This window comes from Argopecten irradians, chromosome 1 (genome assembly GCF_041381155.1).
Source record: "Argopecten irradians isolate NY chromosome 1, Ai_NY, whole genome shotgun sequence".
In the NCBI taxonomy this organism is placed as follows: Eukaryota; Metazoa; Mollusca; class Bivalvia; order Pectinida; family Pectinidae; genus Argopecten; species Argopecten irradians.
The window spans coordinates 24,070,755-24,091,307 of record NC_091134.1 but is presented as its reverse complement, the minus strand read 5'-3'; the positions used below and the strand labels follow the sequence as shown (position 1 = coordinate 24,091,307).

The following is a 20,553-nucleotide window of genomic DNA, read 5'->3' as shown; positions in this document are numbered from 1 at the left end:
GTTAGAATTGTACCTGCTGCCCCTATTGCATAATCGTAAAACGACTGGTTCGACAGTTGTCAGTATAATGTGACCGGGTGGGGTGTGTTGCTTGGTGTCTTCGGCGGCACGCTTCAGGGGTATAGCACTATAAAAAAGGACAAGAATTCCTCTATACAAGAAGACACACCATGTATATACCGCAGTCTCCCAAAACATGCACTTCACACACGCTGCACACCGCATATGTGTCTTTGAAGTGAATTTAATGTTTTCACGTCACTCCACGAAATCGAACAATCATTTAATGATGAAAATATTTTCTTAATGTAATGATCTTAAAATCACAAATAATTGTTTAAGAGTGGATTCGTTATACACAGCATGTCATTCTTGGTATTTCGACGTAATGTAATGTTGTACCTACAGTAGTACATGCATATAGTATATGTATTAAAATAAAGGGAATTAACTCTGCATGAACAGCACGGCTATCCCTAGCAAACCTAACGACACGTTTACTGCACCGGACGACAAGGGCCTATAATCAAATCCAGATAACAATCTAACCACGACTGAGAAACATAGCGTGGAAGGTCCGCGGGGATTTAAAGCCAAACCATCTGACAGATGTTCTAGTTTTCAATTCCTTACTCAGCTTGGAATGTTGCAGTGGTAATTTAATTTTGACACTCTACCTGAGTAAAAATTTTAGGAAAAATGACAAATTTGAACTAATTAAAACTGCAACCACAGTATAATGAATGTTAAAAAATTAAATGCCGTACAAAGGGCGTTAAAACTGCCTTTTATGCTATCGTTAAAGGCAACAATAGGCATTTGCTAAATTTAAAGCTGAAAGCGAGTCGATAAAGTCAGTAATGAAGAAAAGAAAAGATCAGACCCCAAATTGTTTGTTTGTTTAAACAATTTGGGGTCTGATCTTTTCTCTTTTTCATTACTGACTTCGCCGTCCCGCTTTTGGCTTTAAATTCAGCAAATGCCTGTACTAGAAATACTCTGGATTCTGTCATCTTGTCATGACACACCATGGTCTATGGCAGTGATACTGTCTGCTGTGACCAGATGGCGAATTGGGTGTGTCGTGCGGTATTTTCAAAGACTTCACTGAGATAACACTATATAACAGCAGCCGTAAGGAAGAAGAACGTCAGTGAGAAAGAAAAGAAAATGTGATATTCCAAATTTAGTTGTCATCTTTGACGATAATATAACTTATAACCTGCAGGTCAGGTGTGGAAGGTGTTTACCAAATTGAGCGTGCAGTCACGTGGGTTTGCAGATTTAATTAAATCACAGACCGCGTGTGATACCAACTGTGAAATGACCCGGCGTATAGTATCTATCAGACATTATAAACCAGAATGTCTGCCTTTAACTCCTATCACGTTTCGACGTGACTTTGTTACATTGGTGACTTGATTTTTGTTACAGATACCAAGTAAACAGATACAAGATTACAATGATTCAACGATCGTGTCATGGCTTTTTTCACACAAACAGACGAGGTCAAGACGAGATAAACCTCCGTTCGTGTAAGATCTGTGTTCGATATATGTAGCATTGAATAATACCTAAATATATATAAAATTCTCGAAATTTCATTGTCGGCATTACAAGAAAAGTTACAAAGTCGAAATAACTAGAGTGAGATATAACAAGACGCCCATAGGCCTTACCGGTCATCTGATTATTGGCACACCCTCAAAGTATACCGTAGGATCTCATTAGGAACTATAAGTAAGTAAGCAGTAAGTTTCGGATATATTTAGTTAATTTGGCCTTTAATCAAGATCAAGGTTATTCATTTGAGTAAACTTGGTAGCCCTTCATCCTAGCATGTTAAAATACTATCAGTACCCTGGGCCTTTCGGCTATTAAGTCATTTGAATGAAAAGTTTACGACGAAACGAGGTGAGTATAGGTCATCTGGCACGTCTTTCCTTTTGGTCCGTCCTAATACCCACCTTCCTAAAAAAAAAAAAAATAAAAAAAAAGCCCTAACTAAAAAAAAAAAAAATAAAAAAAAAGCCCTATTGTGACAAATGACCCGTGAAGGGCTCGGTTTCTCGACAGAGGCTAGTGAGCATGAGTAACTTGTCGATAATCTTGTGATATTTCGTTCAGCAATCAGGTGACCGATTTATTTAGATAATTAGAAATGGCGTTATTCCTGTTTTTCGATTGGCGTCTATACATGACACTTGTTTGCTTTCATAAGTTAAATGCCCTTTTAACAATCAGGACCGTTTGAGGACGCGCCATGTTTCTTGGTGGAAATGAAATCCACGAAAAAACTGTAGAAAAGCGGCAAACAAATTAAGATATGAATATTAAAATCGAATTTCATACAATTTTGCATTTTTTCAGCCTTGTTGATATATTGTTTTCTTCAAAAAGTAGTGCTATCAGTCTAATATAAGTTAAAAAGAAAGTTGTTTCAGTCTTGCTATTAATTGGTTTGATATTACATCACTGTGTACCGAAAATTTATGTCACTCGAGGGCATACTGTTGGTACACAAGGTACATATAGACCATGTTCGTGTTTTAATTTAATTATTAGATCCTAATTAAGATTCGATATTATCTTCCTTTATTAGCAGATCTTACAATGTCTGGTCTAACACGTGGGTTTACCGTGCCTGTTCTTCACCAGTAGGTATTAGCAAAAAATATGAAATTGGAATACGTCTAAGAAAAGATTGTGATTCTCCCTTAAATGATAAAGGTAAATATTTAGGGGTGTGAAATGGTGCTACATAATTAATTTCAGTAAACAAGGAGCTCAACCAAAAATGCATGCTTAAATGTGGAATCACTTGATCACCAAATACAAGTATCTCACGCTGAAATCAGTGAATAATCATGGTAAATGACCCTGTTAATAGGATGTTAGTTCAAAATTCTCCACCGCCGACAGAGCACCAACGATAGTCATTGTTTGATCAATAATTGGTGTTTAATTGTGTATATATACAAATGTAGGTCTAATTAACACAAAAAAATAATAAAATATAATTTATTTTGCTTATGGTGTATGCGAAACCAGTAGTTCATTCCATATCGGACATAGTGCCATGGATTGTTTTTGGGGATGCAGTTAACTATTTTTAATATTTTTATCTTTGAGTAAAATTAGTTACTCAAACTTGGTGGTATTGTGTAATTTTTGTAACTGAAGAAAAATACTAAATCATCGGCTCCTTTTGATGACAGAGAAAAATACCATTTGTCAGATGTGGAGCATCTTTAATCAAACAAACACTCAAAAATGACATTAAGTATACTTAACTAAGACTACACGGTGTTTCTCAACCGGGAGAACTTTCCTCACAGATACGAACACTCAACTCAACGCAGAAAATGAAGCGGTTTCAAGGGATTTTTTCAACTTGTTTGCATGTATATTAATTTCATAGTACCCTCACAGCTTGTGTATATTATTCTCTCTAAACAATAAAACCAAATTCAGAAACATTAATCGGAGTAACGTTTTTGGAAAAGCTGCATTTTCAGTTTTGCTTTGATGCTTTTGTTTGTTTGTTTGTTTGATTAATTAACGTCAGTGTTGGACGGCCTCCCATGTATGCGGTGTGTTGCGTGTATGTTGTGCGAGGTGAGTGTTTTGGGAGACTGCGGTATGTCCATGTTGTGTCTTCTTGTATAGTGGAACTGTTGCCCTTTTTATAGTGCTATATCACTGAAGCATGCCGCCGAAGACACCAAGCAACACACTCCACCCGGTCACTTTATACTGACAACAGGCGAACCAGTCGTCGCACTCCCTGTATGCTGAGCGCTAAGCAGGAGCAGAAACTACCACTTTTATAGACTTTGGTGTGTCTCGGCCAGGGGACAGAACCCAGAGCCTTCCTCACAGGGGCGAACGCTCAACTCAAGGCCAAAAGTGAGGCGGTGCCAAGGGAGGCCTTAGGAAAGATAAAGTCATGTAGGAAGAAGAGAAAAGATAAGATCCTAAATTTAGTCCTTTTTACGATCATGCATTCATACTTCAGCTAAATATGTTTACAAAATTTAACATAAACACAATTTTTAGCAATAAATAATAGAGAATCTTGTTTGTGAGAGAGGTATAGATACACTGGGGTCACGATACGATACGTATCTATCACTGCAGGTAGGGCGTAAAGATATTGTTCCTCCAGCCCCTATTGCATGATCGTAAAAGGCGACTAAACTTTGGATTTTATCTTTTCACTTTTTCCTAACTATCTTTCTTCATCCTAACGTCTTCCTTGACACCGCCTCACGTTTGGCTTTCTGTTGTGCGCTCGACCCTGTAAAATTAGAGTTCTGGCCGAGACACACCATAGTCTATAGAGCGTAGTTGTTCTACTCTTGCTTTTCGCTCAGCATAAACGGAGTAGGACGATTGGTGTCTTCGGCGGCATGCTATAGTGATATATCACTATAAAAGGGGCAACTGTACCACTATGCAAGAAGACACAACGCGAACATACCGCAGTCTCCCAATACACGCCCCACGCACTTCAATGACTTCATACACGCTATACACCGCTTACAAGGGAGGACGTCCTCCCAAACAAACAAATGCAACAAATTGCATTTTGTATTGAAATGTTAATCCCCTGCCTTCAAACAATACCTCACATTGACAACCTCACAGTTCCACTATACATGAAGATACAACAAGAATATACCGCAGTCTCCCAAACACGCACCGTACCTGGCTGTTCGTAGGACGTTAATTCAACAAGCAAACTTTGATGGTAATTGTCGATTTTCACTTGACTGTCCTTAATGTCATTATTTATGTATTTAACCCACCATAATACGATGTATTCAATCAAAAACGGCTGTGTGCCATCACCAGCGTTTACGATCTCATACAATGCATAGCTATTTGTGTGTAGCGAAAAGAGAGGGAGAGCCGGTATGCAACTGAAAAGATAGAATATTGTATATCGCTAAAATCGGTCATGAACCGAGTGCGAAATGTGTACACAACCATTAAGAAACTAGGTCGGCCGGTTAAGCTATATAGTACATTTTATATCGATATACACGCCATAATAATAGACTGCATTGGACAGCTGCCATTCCTATTGTCTTCGCTTGTCACATTGTTCCATAGAACAAAATTATTTATGCATAAATTCAATAGCGTTCGTTACCTAATATAATAATATACTAACTTTGACCATGATACTTATCCAATAATTTATGTTTTTACTTATTTTTTTTTACCTCTGCCATTCAAAGTGTATTTTTAAACTGTTGTTTATGCAGCTGCAAAAAAGATGCATTATATAGTGTTCATGAGCAACGAAATACCTGAACATTGTTTTAATTTGAATTAGGATAAAAACACTTGAAGCCAACCATTTAGTTCAGTACCATCATAATACAGACTCAATTTGATATACATATGGTTATCATATACATAACCCTGTCTGTAGCTAGGTCTTTTCGTATCGACTATAATCAAGGTTTTGTCGGAAGGAGGGATTTAAAAAAAACAATTCGGCTATTATCTTTTTCAAAATCACCAAAATACGATAATTTGCTTTAATTATCCAAAGCATATTTCCCAATTGAAAAATGATACACGGAACCTTTGAAGTTCGTTGGTGGTTGGCACTCGGCAAGCCTGGTTCGGACATGCCAAAATATTTAACTCATTGGTTTAACTCTATTCTTCCTAACGTCCCCCTTGCCACCGCCTCACTTTTGGCCTTCTGTTGAGCGCTTGTCCCTGTGATGTAGACTCTGGTTTTGTACCCTGGCCGACACACACAAAGTCTATGTAAGTGGTTGTTTCTGTTCCTGCTTAGCGCTACCGGCCGGGTGGGGTGTGCTGCTTGGTGTCTTTGCTGGCATGCTTCAGTGATATAACACTATTTAAAGGACAAGAGTTACAGTATATAAGAAGACACAACACGAATATGGGAGGCCGTCCTTACATGAACCTGCTGTTAATAGGACGATACATTAATCAATCAAACAAAAAAACTTGGGTTATTCAATCACACCAACGAGCCTTTTCTTTAATATCTATATAATCCGCGCCCTCGCCTACCTTAACAGCAAAAACAAAAAACAACAAAAACATGTATACAGGTATAACATTTCTCCGCGTGGTTTGAAAGCTTTCCCCTCTCTCTTTGTTCATCAATTTAGCTTAACAGAATTAAGAATTATGCCCTGGTCGTAAAAGGCGACACCATTTAGTCTCTTTTCTCTTTCTTCCTAACGTTCATTGATACTGCCTCACTGTTGCCTTCATTTGAGATTTCGCCCCTGTAAGGAAGACTCTGGGTTCTTCATTCGCTACTGATAGGATGTTAAGGCTAATCAACCAACAAATCGTCAAATACCAAGAGACACAACGCAAACATACCGCAGTCTCCCAAAACATACAGACATCCACATACACAACGCAAACATACCGCAGTCTCCCAAAACATACAGACATCCACATACACAACACCTTGTATACAGGTGAAACCGACCAAAAACTGAGAGTTTATATTGCTGTCAATTAAAGTTGAAATTTTTACATTATATCATAATTTACACACTAAGACGGTGTTATTAAACAAACACGTTATTTATGGATGATATATAGCTCCCACAACAATTCCAAACATTACAATGGTCATGGGTTAGTTGAGAAACTCAATACGATGGCCCAGTAAGGTACACGTCTTTATATACCACTAGCCTAAGTCAGGAGTATCATGTCCCTTCAAGTGACCGATTTAAGTAAGATACAGCAACTCCGCCTGATTAAACATTAAATAACACAATACAACGTAATTAAAATAAGATAACAAAAGCCGCCTCCCCTGGTTGGGTTTTAAACACGATTCAGATGGAGTGATAGCACTAATGATTCGGAGGACATGGGGAACAAAGCTTAATAAATCGTTTAATGTCTTTTATTTGTTAGATATAACTAAATGCTTATGTTTCATGTAAAACAAATTTGGGGGTTGCGAATGACGATTTCGACAACAGGTCGACAACATTTAACAGGTTAGAGCTATGAACTGGCTGGGATTTTAAGAATTATGTAGCGAATAAGAGAAATTTCAAAGATGACCGATTGTTCCACGATGGACATTCGGATGCTATTCATGCTGTGTGTGGGGATGTTGTGTTGTGGTGAATTTGTTCAAGGTAAGACAGGTGATAAGATTTGATGACCAAAATTTTATGAAACTTTTTCGGGTTGGCTACTCAAATCGAAGAAAAATATGATAATCGCCATTGATAGAAAATAACTTTCTGTTCGCCTCCACCCCTTTTAGCGAAAGTGAAGGTACATGTAATAGCTATTTTTTTTAAACATAAACTATTTGTGTAATCAAAAATGAAAACAAAACTAGTTCAACATATTTGATATTCGTAGATAAACTACAAATTTGAATTAAAAAGTTGATACTTCAAAATTTATTAGATGCCTTTTTAGAACTTAAATATTTGATGTACATTGTTATTATTTCTTGTCATATGCGTGTTAACAATCTACTGTAACCTAAGTAAATATCGAGAAACAAAATGTTTGAAATTTCTTGCAGGAAATCTATTTGTACTTTTAATTCATGAAATGAATATTGTGCAATTGTTTCAATAATTTAATAAATTCAATGGGGTGATAGAATGTCTAACGTGATTAATTCACGTTTTACATGAAAGTATTTGTTCCGCCAATTTTGATTTCACGGGTAACCGGATTGCTTTAGATCATTGCATCTAAAATTTTAAAAAAAATATCAAAATACGATCACCATTCTAAAAACATTAGACGATGTCAGCTGAGTATAATGTTAATTGATAATTTTGAGGCGGTATAATTTCGCGATGTCGACAGAAAAACTTTAGACGTTTGGTCATTTTTAGACCGCTCAATATTTTGTTCATCTTTGTAATTACAGACAAGTAACTTTTTGGGGTAGTCTTGGCATATCAAGCGGAATGACCGTTTTAGAGTTCCATTTTGTATCGTAGCGCCTCAGATAATATAATATTAGTCTTTATCACAAAATTTATTACAACCACTATAATCTGTCAACAAGACAATGATTTTATCGGCATTTGATGAGAACTTACTTTTTCTTAAGCCGAACATATCAATTTGCCTTTCTAAATCATTATACAAACTAATTTAACACACTCTATTCCCTAATATTGGAGGAATAAACTATCATGTAATATTGTCTTCAAGTTCGTTATGAGTGTGAGAATCAGATTGCGCCTGAAGCGACGGCAGTAAAAACGTTTTGTTCAGATTGCGCCTGACCCGACGGCAGTAAAAACGCTAAGAAGATAAAATGTAAATGCCCCAAAGTCTATTCTCGGCGTCAAAGACATCTTAAATTCCGTTGTTTTTTTTATCAAGTATTCGTTTCATAGCAAGGTAATACACAAAAATGGATACATGAACGAAAAAACAAATAGTTGGTTTATGTTTATTAAAATGAATTTTATAGCGGGAAAATGTATTTCGATTCATACCTCTCTGCTAATTATGGTTTCGAACGAAAATCACTACGTTAAAGGTGTTGAGTAAATTAGGGTAGAATTGAGACGGTGTTAGAAATGCTCCCTGATAACCATCATGAACACTTTTAATACATCTTTTCAACAAAATCATCTAAATTCAAACGCATATGATGACATTTGCATTTTCGTTTTCTTATGTACAGGTATATATGATCACGGCTTATATTTATAATAAAGTTATTTTCCAGTACATTGTAGACATTAAACGAATTTTACCGTCTAGTTACACTAACGTCATCAGCCCGTATAACTACCACCAAACTGTATGGTCGTTTTCCGTTTATTCGGAACAACCGGTTCGGCCGTTTTCAATTAAAAGTCATTATTTCAAATATAATCCTTGACGGACCTGCAGCATTGACATATGCCTGTGAGGGCTTGAGAAGGATCCGTCACTAGGCCCGTCTTTAATTAAAAAACGAACAATTTGGTCGAACCACTCGAACAGTACAATCGAAAACGGTCCTTGCATATTTATTTATTACTTATTTAAGCCGATATGAGGACATTTGTTGCTATCAAAACGTAACACAGTAACGGTTTGATAAATACTAATCTAAAGAAAATGCTTTACAATGTTCTGGTATCGTTGTGGAAAGGTAAGTTATGACTTTTCCACATTTACATATTGATGTTTCGAATGGACGGTATACACAGTTAATTTTTATAGATAATTTGGCCTGTTACTCTTACTTATACATGTAGACATTTTGTCGTTGGCCTATAACCCATAAATCTCCCATATTACAATGATACCACCTATTTGCCTATTACAGCCTACACGACCTCCTCTGGCACTGTCTACGAAGGATCCTCCTACACGTTCAGTTGTAACTCGGGCTATTTTATCGACATGATATCTGCCACTTACTACCGGTGTTACTCCACGAGCAGTAACGTGCTGTCCACTTTGGAGACCTACCTGGACGGCTATACCTCCAGGACACTAACCATTAGCGATAGCCTGTTTGGATTATCTACCAGTGGCTGCACGGGGTACATAGCGTCAAGTTGGTACTGCGGACGTGAGTATATATCAGTTTCTTTAAGTTGATAATTACAAAGTGTTGTCGATTATCTACTAATAGTATTACAGAGTACATAAGCCTAATAGGTACTGCGAACGTGAGTATATATCATATTCAATTTTTTTTAAAAATTATTTTGTATAATAAGTAAAGGTTATTGCATGGCTTTCGAGTAATAAGGGATGTATTGCACCCGAACGAAGCGAGGGGGTCATGGTTCAAGAGTGACGAGGAATCAGCAGATAACTGACTTAAGCATGCTTTTTAACATCGAACAAAAAGAGAGGTTGACTGAAAAATACACGTCTTTTCATCCATATACCCCACTCCCCCATGGTTATCTGTTTGATTTACCTGTATCTCTTATGCTTGTGAGTACTTTGCAGTACTAACGGTTCTTTGCTTAATGTTAATTCATCAGTTTGTCATTGTCCAACGTAAAGTGCTATGAGTAATTGTGTTCATTCTGCGCTTTAACACCACAAACTGAATGTCTTGTAGTAGATTTCAGTTCTTGACTCGATTTAGGGAGAGCTAGTGATACTTTATCTGTGTTCAATTTGAACATAATACTTTTAAATGGTCCACTTAATTTTTGTGCATCGATATAGTATATTTGTCAAGATCATACTCTGTTAGGAACAAATCCCAAATTTATTAAAATTCGGCACTCCCAGAATATTTTATACTACGTATATTTAAAAACGTATTTTTTATCTTTTAATCATGCTGCGAATGTCTTGAATACATGTTACATTATTCGTAGAATATAATACAGTTTGTTTTTGATAACATTTATTGAAAAGGTATAACACGAAAACTGCTGCGTTGGGGGCTATATGATAAAATCTAGTAAAAATGAAATGATTTTCCCTGACATACACCCTAAACGCTCTTTAATCCAGCATGGAAAGTAAATGTACTTGCTTTCGCCTTTGTTATTTTCTCTCGACAGCTCTTGCCTATCACTCATTCGATAACAAAATGATCCTGTTATTGGTGTAATCCTGGCTGCAATATTGTAGCTCAAAAGACTTTTAGACAGAAAATGGTGTCGTCTTTAGAGCTAGAATTGGTGCCTATTACTGTTAATGGAGCAAAGTAATGATTATGCAAACCATTATAAAACGTTTTTTTGCATTTTATCGTACTTGTTTGATATCGCTTACCTACTAGGCAATAAAACTGAACCACATAAAATATCAAATTCTCATCGAGGCATTATTTGTTTACATAATACAAATGGAGGTCTTTCTGAAGGATATTTTATACGGCAAGTCCACAAATTGTGAATTTAACGTCTTGTGAGCTGTACGGTAGATGTTAAGAATGATAGTTATGTTTGTTTTGGACAAAAATAATATGTACATGCATGTATAAGCATAAAATAATTGGAAACCTACAAAAAAGTATAGAAAACTATGCCCGAGTGATTTTCGGAGGCAGTGCTCCACTACGACACATAGGGACCAATTCGTACCCGGCCGAAAGTAGGCCGAGTACGTATATTCGTTCTAGTGTAATCCTACATGTATATTAATTATTGAATCCTATGTTAATGATATTGCTATGTTTTAGGTAACGGTGGCTGGTCCGACTGGGGGACGTGGAGCGATTGTACGATACTATGTGGTGGGGGTGTGACAGTGACACGATCCCGCTCCTGTAACAACCCATCGTACGAGTACCCCGGGGCTTACTGCAGTGACAGCAGCACAGAGACGCAAGAGTGCAACACTCAAGCTTGTGATGGTATACCTTTATATTTTTTGGTATATTAGAATATTAGAATGCTAAAAACGTCATATTTTGATATTTTATCTATTTCATTGTTTACTAAAGTTGGTAAATATGGAAAGTTTAAAACTTTAAAAAGTTTAAAAAGAGAGGCGAAGAAAATTTTACATACTTTTTCTATGCCAAAAATACAGCAAGTCACAGACCATACAACTCTAAAAGATGAGAGAGTTTCTGCGTGCATAGAAATGTAGGCGAGAATGAAAAGAGCATAACAGGCTTTCAATCACTTCTATCACTGAACTGTGTATTTGGACGTTTTCCATTACAGATGATGCCCAGTTAGTGAATCATAGAGGGCGTAAGTATGCTATTATCATAGCGTCTGTCAAGTAAATAACCAGTAAAATCTCAAGAAAAGACTTTTACATTTGTGTATCCAGGGATGAACGCATTACATGTTTTCTTCTCCTGTTATCGTACATTGAAATGTTAATGTTTCATTGAAAGTAACAGTAAGAAATGTATAGTTTTGGCAGTGGTTATGTGTTGTCTATTTCGTGGTTATCCTTATGTCAGGAATCTGCATATTCACGAATAAATGATAAAATATTATCAAATGCATGGAAATATATCATCACAAACTTTTTTGTCATTTCCGACGAAATTATGTGTCTTTTTAATCAGCTTGGACACTAGTGTATAAGGCGCCAGCAGGAACAACAGTATCCGGATACAATGATTACTACTCCCACTTCGCTGACAGTACCTCTTCTAGTACACTCAATGACGGATCCGTGTCAGTCATGCGGGACTTCAGTTCCGGCGGAAGTGCCTTCAAATCATCAAAGCTACTTCAATGGGAGTCTGGCATCACAATATCCGCTGTAAGGAAGAATTTGATGTTAATGCTTATGACGAAGAACCATTTTTTCAGCAAAATTGCAGATTACATCAAAGTTACAAAAAATGTCACAAAAATGATCAATTATACATCTTGATAACACTCTTTATCACTAATAGACATATATACGAAAATATGAAATTATTGTGTAAATATCTAACTAACTAGAGAAAAATACAAGAGTGTTTGTGTTAGTTGTATAATGACACTGTTCAAAGCTTATTATCAAGATAATGGGAATGGGAAGACGAAGCAGTGATAGCATTCGATAACATGCAAAAGATATCTTCTTTTGTATTTACTGTGGCATGTAGAACTATTTAATTCTGATATTTGTCTGTATTGTGTCCCTAGGTGAGGCTGTCTGTGTTTAAAAACGGAGAGGAAGCGGCCTATGTAATATTTGATGCCCGTGGTAAAGGTAAACTGGAATGGTTCGATTGTAACGGCATAATAGGGTCCAGTTACACGGATATAGCGTCATACTCCTCGCCGAATTACTGTGGATTCGCGTAAGTTCTTATTTAACGACATTGTCATGACTCATTTTCTAATTGAATTAACTCATTAAGTTTATCACAGTTCTGTTAACGCAAACCGATTATCATTTGAAATTACAACATATTTGATATAAATTTGAATGCTGATTCCGTTGGACGATTTGGATTTATTCTGTCTGTGTTTGCCGTAGGCACAAACAAATGTGACGTCATGGTATTATTTTGTATTAGAAATGAAATGTTTTCACTGTTATGTCTCGCTTTAAATATATTCATGGAAAATTAATTTTGTCAACAAGTGGTAAAATAGAATATGCTATAAAATGGAAGTTTTATTTATGTATCAAATATATCATTTTCCATCTAACAGACCATACAGTAATAACTACAAACGGAACTTTTATATCAATGCTTACGGTACCGGGTGCACCACTACCTATGGGTGGATAATGTTCAAAGATTACAACTCAATCTACGGGTGTTCTCAGTTTGACCCAGCTACCACAAGTAGCCCTTATGTCAAGTACTCAACCAGCACAACACTGCAGAATTTCTATTCAGGTAAATACTACCTATCAATTATGGACCTTTGGTGAGACTCATTTGGTGTAATACCGACTTGTAGACTCTATTATAATGACCTCACGCGAAGCAAAGGTCCTTAATGTCTTTACTAGAATTTTCGTTGACAAATATCAAATGCATTATCTGATGTGCATGTTACATGTCCATTGCAAGAAAAACCATGGCCATAGGACGTTGCCCTAAAGAATTCAACATGACAGCAATGAAGTTCAAAAAAGGAATATAAACTCGATGTTTCTAAAAATGGAAACATTGTGTTAATATGCTATATATCGATCCTCACGTGACCATGTAGTAGCCAAGAAGAAAAGTGGACAATCAGAGCATATCAAATGTAGGATTTTACATCACCCTCGACATGCTTTAGTACACGCCAATTTTCGACATGTATCCTTCTGTGGAAAGCCCACACGACCGCTTTCCTTATTTGTTACCGAAGAAACATGTCAAGGTGCTTCTTTTTCTTTTAAAAACTTCAGAAAAGAAACGGAATGACCAAATATATCAAAGTCAAATACAAAATTCCAAAAGATATTTTGTGTACGTTAAAGCATTTAAAGACATTTCTCAGTCTATCAGTGTACGAGTGTAAGTCTTATGTTTAGAATAATGCACAATAAACGTACAGAAGGTTTAGATGGGTTACCAAATATTACAAATGCATATAAGCTACATGATATATTGCGTCATTTTAACGTATTTGCCCAATATTTCTTGTCTTGGCATAACATACCAGTTGAACGATACAAGCTCTCTGAGCCTTGTGTTTATTATCGTAACTTTTCGATTTCAGGTTCAGTAACCACCGGAGATAGCTTGGCCATATTCATAATGGGTATGTGTTGATAAATGTATATAAGACTTTATCAGAACCATTAAATCCAAAGATCGTCATTATTCATATGCATGTTGCTCTGACATCATCAGGTGATACCCGTATTGTATTCGATGCAAATGATAGTGGATTATTTTTGTTCAGATTCCTAGATAAATAAGTTAATGCCTAACTGATTAACACAAACTGTGATTATCCCGCATAGTTTACATCTCGAAATTGCAAAAAATAAGTCTTGGATTAATGAATTGCATTTATTGCATCGCATGTGATTTGCAGCAAAATTATTATAATCACTTCACTTTTTACAGAATGGCACATGGTGTTCAAGGGAGTCCAGGGTGTGACCCCTACAGCTGGGTCCTTACTTGATCTATGGACGGGGTCTACAGTCGAAAACGACAACGACGACACCAAAACCACCATAACAACCTCCCCCGGGGATACAGTCAAGTCTAGCTTGGTGGAGGACTGGGAGGGATACTTTACCATGATCGATATGGTGAGTTGAAATGGAACAATGGAACAACGGACTAATTTTTTTTTTACATGATTCGACATCCTAAGGTTAGTGTTTATCATTAGTGACCTAAAAAGTGATTTATTTACTGTTAACTATTTTAAGCGGCGACTTGAATTCCCGTTTTCACACTCTACGATATTTCACAAATATATAATTTCGCTATTTATAAGTAAAACGCTCTATTGTATGTTTAGTGGAATTTTTCGCGGCCGTTTATTTTCGCGAATTTTAATTGCATTGTCGCGAAATACACGAAAATGAATTTATCTGATTGAAATGTTAACCTAGCGATTTATTACTCGAAAATCCAAATTAAAGCTTAAATGAAGAGTGTTCATATTTTGTTTAACACCAAAAGTTTTTATATAGATATTTTGATAATTTAATACATGTACAGAATGTACTATGTATGCATAGGTTTTAATTTTACAAGTACAATTAAGAGCTGAAAATGATTTTTGGCAGCATGGTTAAAAATCATTGTTTTGACATCTTAAATGAGTGCATACGGTCAGACCGTTAAGCCAAGTTGTATTCTACAATTTCATTTCATTTTCAATTACATTGAAGTGTTATTAATATTATTAGTACATGTAATTGTCAAGTGATTTCTGCAGTTATAATTCCATCTTAACATACATCAGGCATACAATCTTTACATTTTACAGTGCGTGATCTCTGTAATGAAATGTTTATGATGCATCACATATGTTTGAAGGTCCATTTGAATGTTTTTACAGCATAGCTCATTAAACCTGATGGTTTTTCAATAGACAAAAAAATGATATATCGAAATTTTCGCCATGTTATGGCATATGTAACTTTAAGTATTTGTTTATTACTATCTTTTATGGTAGGTGAAGTACGCTTATTTCACCAGTGGAGAGGAAATGGCTTATGTTGTGTTTGATGGAAGAGGAACATCGAAAACAACGTGGTTTGCTGATGGCAAAGAAATGTTCTCTAGTTATACTGACGTCACAACCGACACGCCGATTACCAGTGGCATTAGTGGGTAAGCACGATAATATATGTAATTCTTTTTCCGAATGGAAATTATCTTGTGTATGCTATGAATTGTGAGAAAATATATTAGTTTTACTGAGATTGAGGATATTTAAAGAAAACAACAACTTTGTTCAAATGATCTTTTACGTGACTTTGTTTTTGGCATCACGCTAACCTAATAGTAATGTAATCGGTTATTAAATTTGATTAACTGAGAAAAGTTAATATCCTGGCTGTTAAAGCATGTAAAGCTGAATCAACATATCGTACTGTCTTTTCAAAGGTAAAGGGAGATAAACCCTGTTATATCTGGAAAAGAATATATCTCGTAACTTCGCCATTATTTGAACCGTTTATGACCAATCAGACATGAAATAATTGTTGCTTTTGGTTAAATTTTCCGATAGATTACAAATTATATAGATTGAAAAGTGTGTCGCGGAAATTAGATTTATTTGAGATTGAGACATTTGCAGGAATGTTTTGTTTAATTTATCAATTTGCATGAATGTAACAAGGGAGATAACCGCTTGTACGCAATTCTTGCTATTATGATGTAATAGTTTGGAAATTATTATTAAAGAAGTCATGCAATGTCCGAACCTGTGGATACCTGTTAAAGTGTTTATTCGTCTTTTGCATATGAGTATCTAGTCATATTGTATAGGCCTATGGAAACTAGGGGTTTTGGATAAAAGTATTTTGAATGAATTAACGAATTATTATGTTTGAAAGTACTGTGCGTTCTTTTTATTTCGCAAACAGTTTGTTTTCACTCTGTGTCAAAATATCAATGTCGACTCAAACCTTTCAGTCTGTATACACTTATAGGACCTTTTCTTACCTTGAGGGTAGGAATCTCTACCCGAGGCGGAGATACACGACTGTCTAAACTGCCGTGAATCTCGTCCGAGGGAAGAGATTAAAGTGTATATTCTCTAGGTAGGAAATGATCCATTTTCTGCCTCTGGAATATCCAAAAGATGTTAATGTATATATATACGTGATGTAAAAAAGCGGGACAAATATTTATTCACTAAACTGTGTAAAATTGGATTTTTTTATTTGGTCATTGTGACAAACAATAATCCAAATCATTTTTAAATTCCTGAAGTAAAAGAAATATTAACATATATTCTATCTAAACAACTGAAATACGAACTTTTCATTGAGTAAACAGCAACGAAATATGTGAGGGGAGGGTAACTTCCGACTGCAATGAGCATTAGGTCATAAGTCATCACGCGCGTGAAGCACAAACTCGAGGTCGCAGTTGACATGGAATGTCCATTTGGCCTTTACAGATTAATGATTATTTGCATATGACGTTTTACAACTTCCGCGTTAGCACGTGAATATGTGATACGCGTGCAGTCTCTAGCCCTAGGTAAGTCAGGGTAGTCTTGCCATCACCTGAAGTACAGATATCTCTGACCGATGGGGTAGAAAATTCCGTAATAATCTAAATTTGGCAAATACATATGAAATCTTTTTTTTGGATATTTATATTGATATTTTATATTGGAAACTTAAGCTATAATTTACTTCAAAGTACATTGTATCAAAATGATATACCTCAAAATATATGTATGGGACAAAGATGTAATGCCAACCGGGTGGACATGATCCCGTCAATCGGTCTTTCAAAGTATTTGTATACTTACAGGGATTCGTACCGCAAGTTTGCCTTAATTAGAACTAGTAGTACATGTGCTAGTTTCTACGGCTGGATGATGGTCCTGGACGTCGGAGGCACTGCTCAATGTTCTTTTGATAACAACGTTCAGACACGACCCTACTTCTTATACAGCAGCAGCACGACAGACAATTTAGCACAAAGCAGTATGTAGTTTAATGTTTCAAAAACTAGTATTCTTTAATCTTAGAGCGCTCACATGTGATCGAACTTTGTGACATGGATTTATCCATGTTATGTAACAAGTGGCATTGTTGAAGCAGACAATACATAAAAAGCATATCGTTTTTTTTCTCCTTCTCAATGTTGAGTCTGTGTATAAATCGGTATTCTGATAGTGTATTGTAAAATCAACGTTGCCTTTGGATTACGGATTTATGATAATGTCGACGTTCATTATTTCCATGTGATAATTACTCATCTGATCACTTTCCAGGTGGGTCATGGTATTCTGCTGGATTTCCTGCCGCACATACTATGGGCATTTTTGTGTCAGGTTTGTAACACGTTTAAATTGATTTGAACTTATCGGTGCTTGTTTTGATACTATGATGATTTTCCAAAATAATGCTATGATATTGATATAAAAACAAATGCATTAAATTATAATGATTTACTTCATTATAAGACCTACGAGTTAAAACGCGTAATTTCCATTTACAAAAATTGTCAAAAAGTAGTAAGGACAAACACAATTGTTTGGCTTTCATTAACTATCATGGTCGACAACAAAACAACTGAATGACAGAGCAATATTGGTCCAGGCAAAGTTCTCAAAATAAACACAAATGTGATGTAAATATGAATATCACTATATATTACATTAATATCATGTTTAGAGACACATGAAATTGTCTGATAGATGCACAAATAGATGGAGTATTTCACAAAAAATACGTAATGCGGTTTGTTAAACCTATGCTTACAAATTTCGGCCGAATATCGTTATACATATTGTTTGGGTCAAAGAAGTAATATCAACAGGATATTCTAGATGACACGGGATCCAATCAAACGTAAGTCTGTTAGATACGAATTACTTCAAATGGTAAATATAGGTTAAGGAAGTAATTCCAACCGTGTGGACAAAAAATTGTCAAATTTTCGAGGCGATCTGCCCCTTTATGAAGACATACAAAACGAACACGATTACAGAATGGGATACGAACAGTAATGCGGGACAATATTGTTTTATATATTCACATTGACCGTGTTATCGTAGGGTTTTACCCTGTCATGAAGTGGGCCTACGGACAGTCCATATCTCCGGCCACCAGTGTCTACAATCTTTGGGCTGGAACGCACACTTTGAATGAGTTTACGACATCGGCTCATTCGTTCGCGGCTTCCACATCCACCTACAAATCCAGCATTGTCGACAGTTGGACCAGTTACTACATCAAAGCGGTAAGATAATGTGTTAATTTTATTTTTTCTCCAAATATATGTTCTAATTTTAGATAGTAATTCCTTATCACAAATTAGCGAATTTGATATAATTTTTGGAAGATTTCCAGTAACACAAATAAAAATTCTTATATTGAAGTCAGAATTTGAAGTCTTCACATTGTTGCATAGGATAGTGATATGTCGTGTGGTTCATCTTATTTCTATTGAACAGGTGCGCGTGTCTATGTATAAAAATGGCGCTGAAGTAGCGTACGTGGTGTTCGATGCCCATGGGTCGGATAAAACTTCCTGGTTCGACTGTGATAGAATACTGTACACAAATTACCAGGACCTTAACCGACGGACAGGCTCATTCATACACTGCAGCGTGGTTGGGTACGTAGGCAAATAATGAAGTATTTTTATATACACTATAGCTTTGTCCCATGACAAGTTCGGCATTTACCTTTCTAATAATATTGAAATGATGGCTAAAATAGGCTTTGCCTGATGCAAAATCAATTTGCTTTTTGCAATAAAATTAGTTGAAATGGAAATGACAGATCTTTTATGTAGTAACTTTTTCATTAATTCGTCAATTCTAGATCTGTTTAATTTCATTTTCTATTTCGTATTATGTTTTGTAAATGGACGAGAAGTGAAAGATGGAATGTTCCACATGTATAACCCAGTATATGTTGTTTGCAGAGATTCGTCGGCAGCTCGGCGGTTTTTCATTGAGTATACGTATGACAGTTGTACTACAGCCGGAGGTTGGATCGGCGTGATGGAAGGGTCGAGTTGTGGGTTCGATAACCTTGGTACATCACCTTTCCCACTGTACAGCGATACTACACCTGGCTTCGAATACAACATAAGTAATTATTATTAGTGCCACTTAAAATATGATTGACTTGGGATCGTGGGCGTGGGCATTTTCACTGCTTACTTATGTACTCTAATAGATCCACGATATATTAACACCACCAACAGTTTGAAAGTTGATTAAGTGGAAAATATATTTTTTCTGCTAACATATCTATTTGTTCAGCCTTGCAGAAACGATATTTTTAAGGATAAGATATAATAAAGGATTGGATTAATAAAGATTCGGTCGTTTTTCAGAATGTCGAATCGTTTAATGAATATTCCGATATATTTGACGTATAATATAAGAATTTCTGTCTCGATAGATATGGCGATAGCAGACGTATTCGTGATATCAGTTGGTAAGTTGAATAAAGGCTATTGAGTCATTCCTAATGTAAATTAATGTGTGCATGTGGTATCATATGGACTCAACTCATTGTTTTGTCATTTTTGTTGTACTACAAATATCTTCTTTGCTAAGTTAGAATATCTTGTAAATTTGTAAATGTGACCTGTTTGTGCTTGTATTACACACACTGTGCTCAATAATATGATTTGCTAACAAGGTGCTGTAGATATAATTGCTTTCAATATTTAATAGGTTTTGCTATACATTTCAGCCCAAGCTGTTATTAATAAATGATATGGTCAACATTTTATATCAGTGATTATAATTATAATTCAACTTTCCAGAAAGTATCCCCTCACAGAAAAATAGGGAACATACTTATTTATATACTATATATTTTTGATGAAGATAAACTTCTGTCGTTGATTGTTATTTTGTTCCTTCCTTATATTGTAGCAATGGAAGACTTCTGTGACTTCAGTCCGTGCCTAAATGGCGGCACGTGCTACCACCGTGGGGTCAAGTACGAATGTGTCTGTGCAGGGGCGTACTACGGATTGGACTGCGCCGATCGTTA

The 20,553-nt window shown here is 35.9% G+C and overlaps 1 protein-coding gene across 1 annotated transcript in view; it reads left to right on the top strand.

The window, feature by feature from the left end:
• The first annotated feature begins 6,994 nt into the window (after nucleotides 1-6,994).
• Nucleotides 6,995-20,553, top strand: part of LOC138321558 (uncharacterized) — a 71,894-nt gene continuing 58,335 nt past the window's right edge. Inside the window, exons 1-17 of the mRNA XM_069265310.1 lie at nucleotides 6,995-7,166; nucleotides 9,329-9,577; nucleotides 11,159-11,332; nucleotides 11,649-11,678; nucleotides 12,005-12,204; nucleotides 12,576-12,733; nucleotides 13,092-13,282; nucleotides 14,100-14,141; nucleotides 14,453-14,643; nucleotides 15,522-15,679; nucleotides 17,339-17,514; nucleotides 17,805-17,864; nucleotides 18,591-18,775; nucleotides 18,990-19,153; nucleotides 19,466-19,635; nucleotides 19,951-19,986; nucleotides 20,433-20,549. Of these exons, the coding sequence (XP_069121411.1) occupies nucleotides 7,085-7,166; nucleotides 9,329-9,577; nucleotides 11,159-11,332; nucleotides 11,649-11,678; nucleotides 12,005-12,204; nucleotides 12,576-12,733; nucleotides 13,092-13,282; nucleotides 14,100-14,141; nucleotides 14,453-14,643; nucleotides 15,522-15,679; nucleotides 17,339-17,514; nucleotides 17,805-17,864; nucleotides 18,591-18,775; nucleotides 18,990-19,153; nucleotides 19,466-19,635; nucleotides 19,951-19,986; nucleotides 20,433-20,549 (2,383 nt within the window). The 5' untranslated portion in view covers nucleotides 6,995-7,084. The remainder of the gene's footprint in view (nucleotides 7,167-9,328; nucleotides 9,578-11,158; nucleotides 11,333-11,648; nucleotides 11,679-12,004; nucleotides 12,205-12,575; nucleotides 12,734-13,091; nucleotides 13,283-14,099; nucleotides 14,142-14,452; nucleotides 14,644-15,521; nucleotides 15,680-17,338; nucleotides 17,515-17,804; nucleotides 17,865-18,590; nucleotides 18,776-18,989; nucleotides 19,154-19,465; nucleotides 19,636-19,950; nucleotides 19,987-20,432; nucleotides 20,550-20,553) is intronic.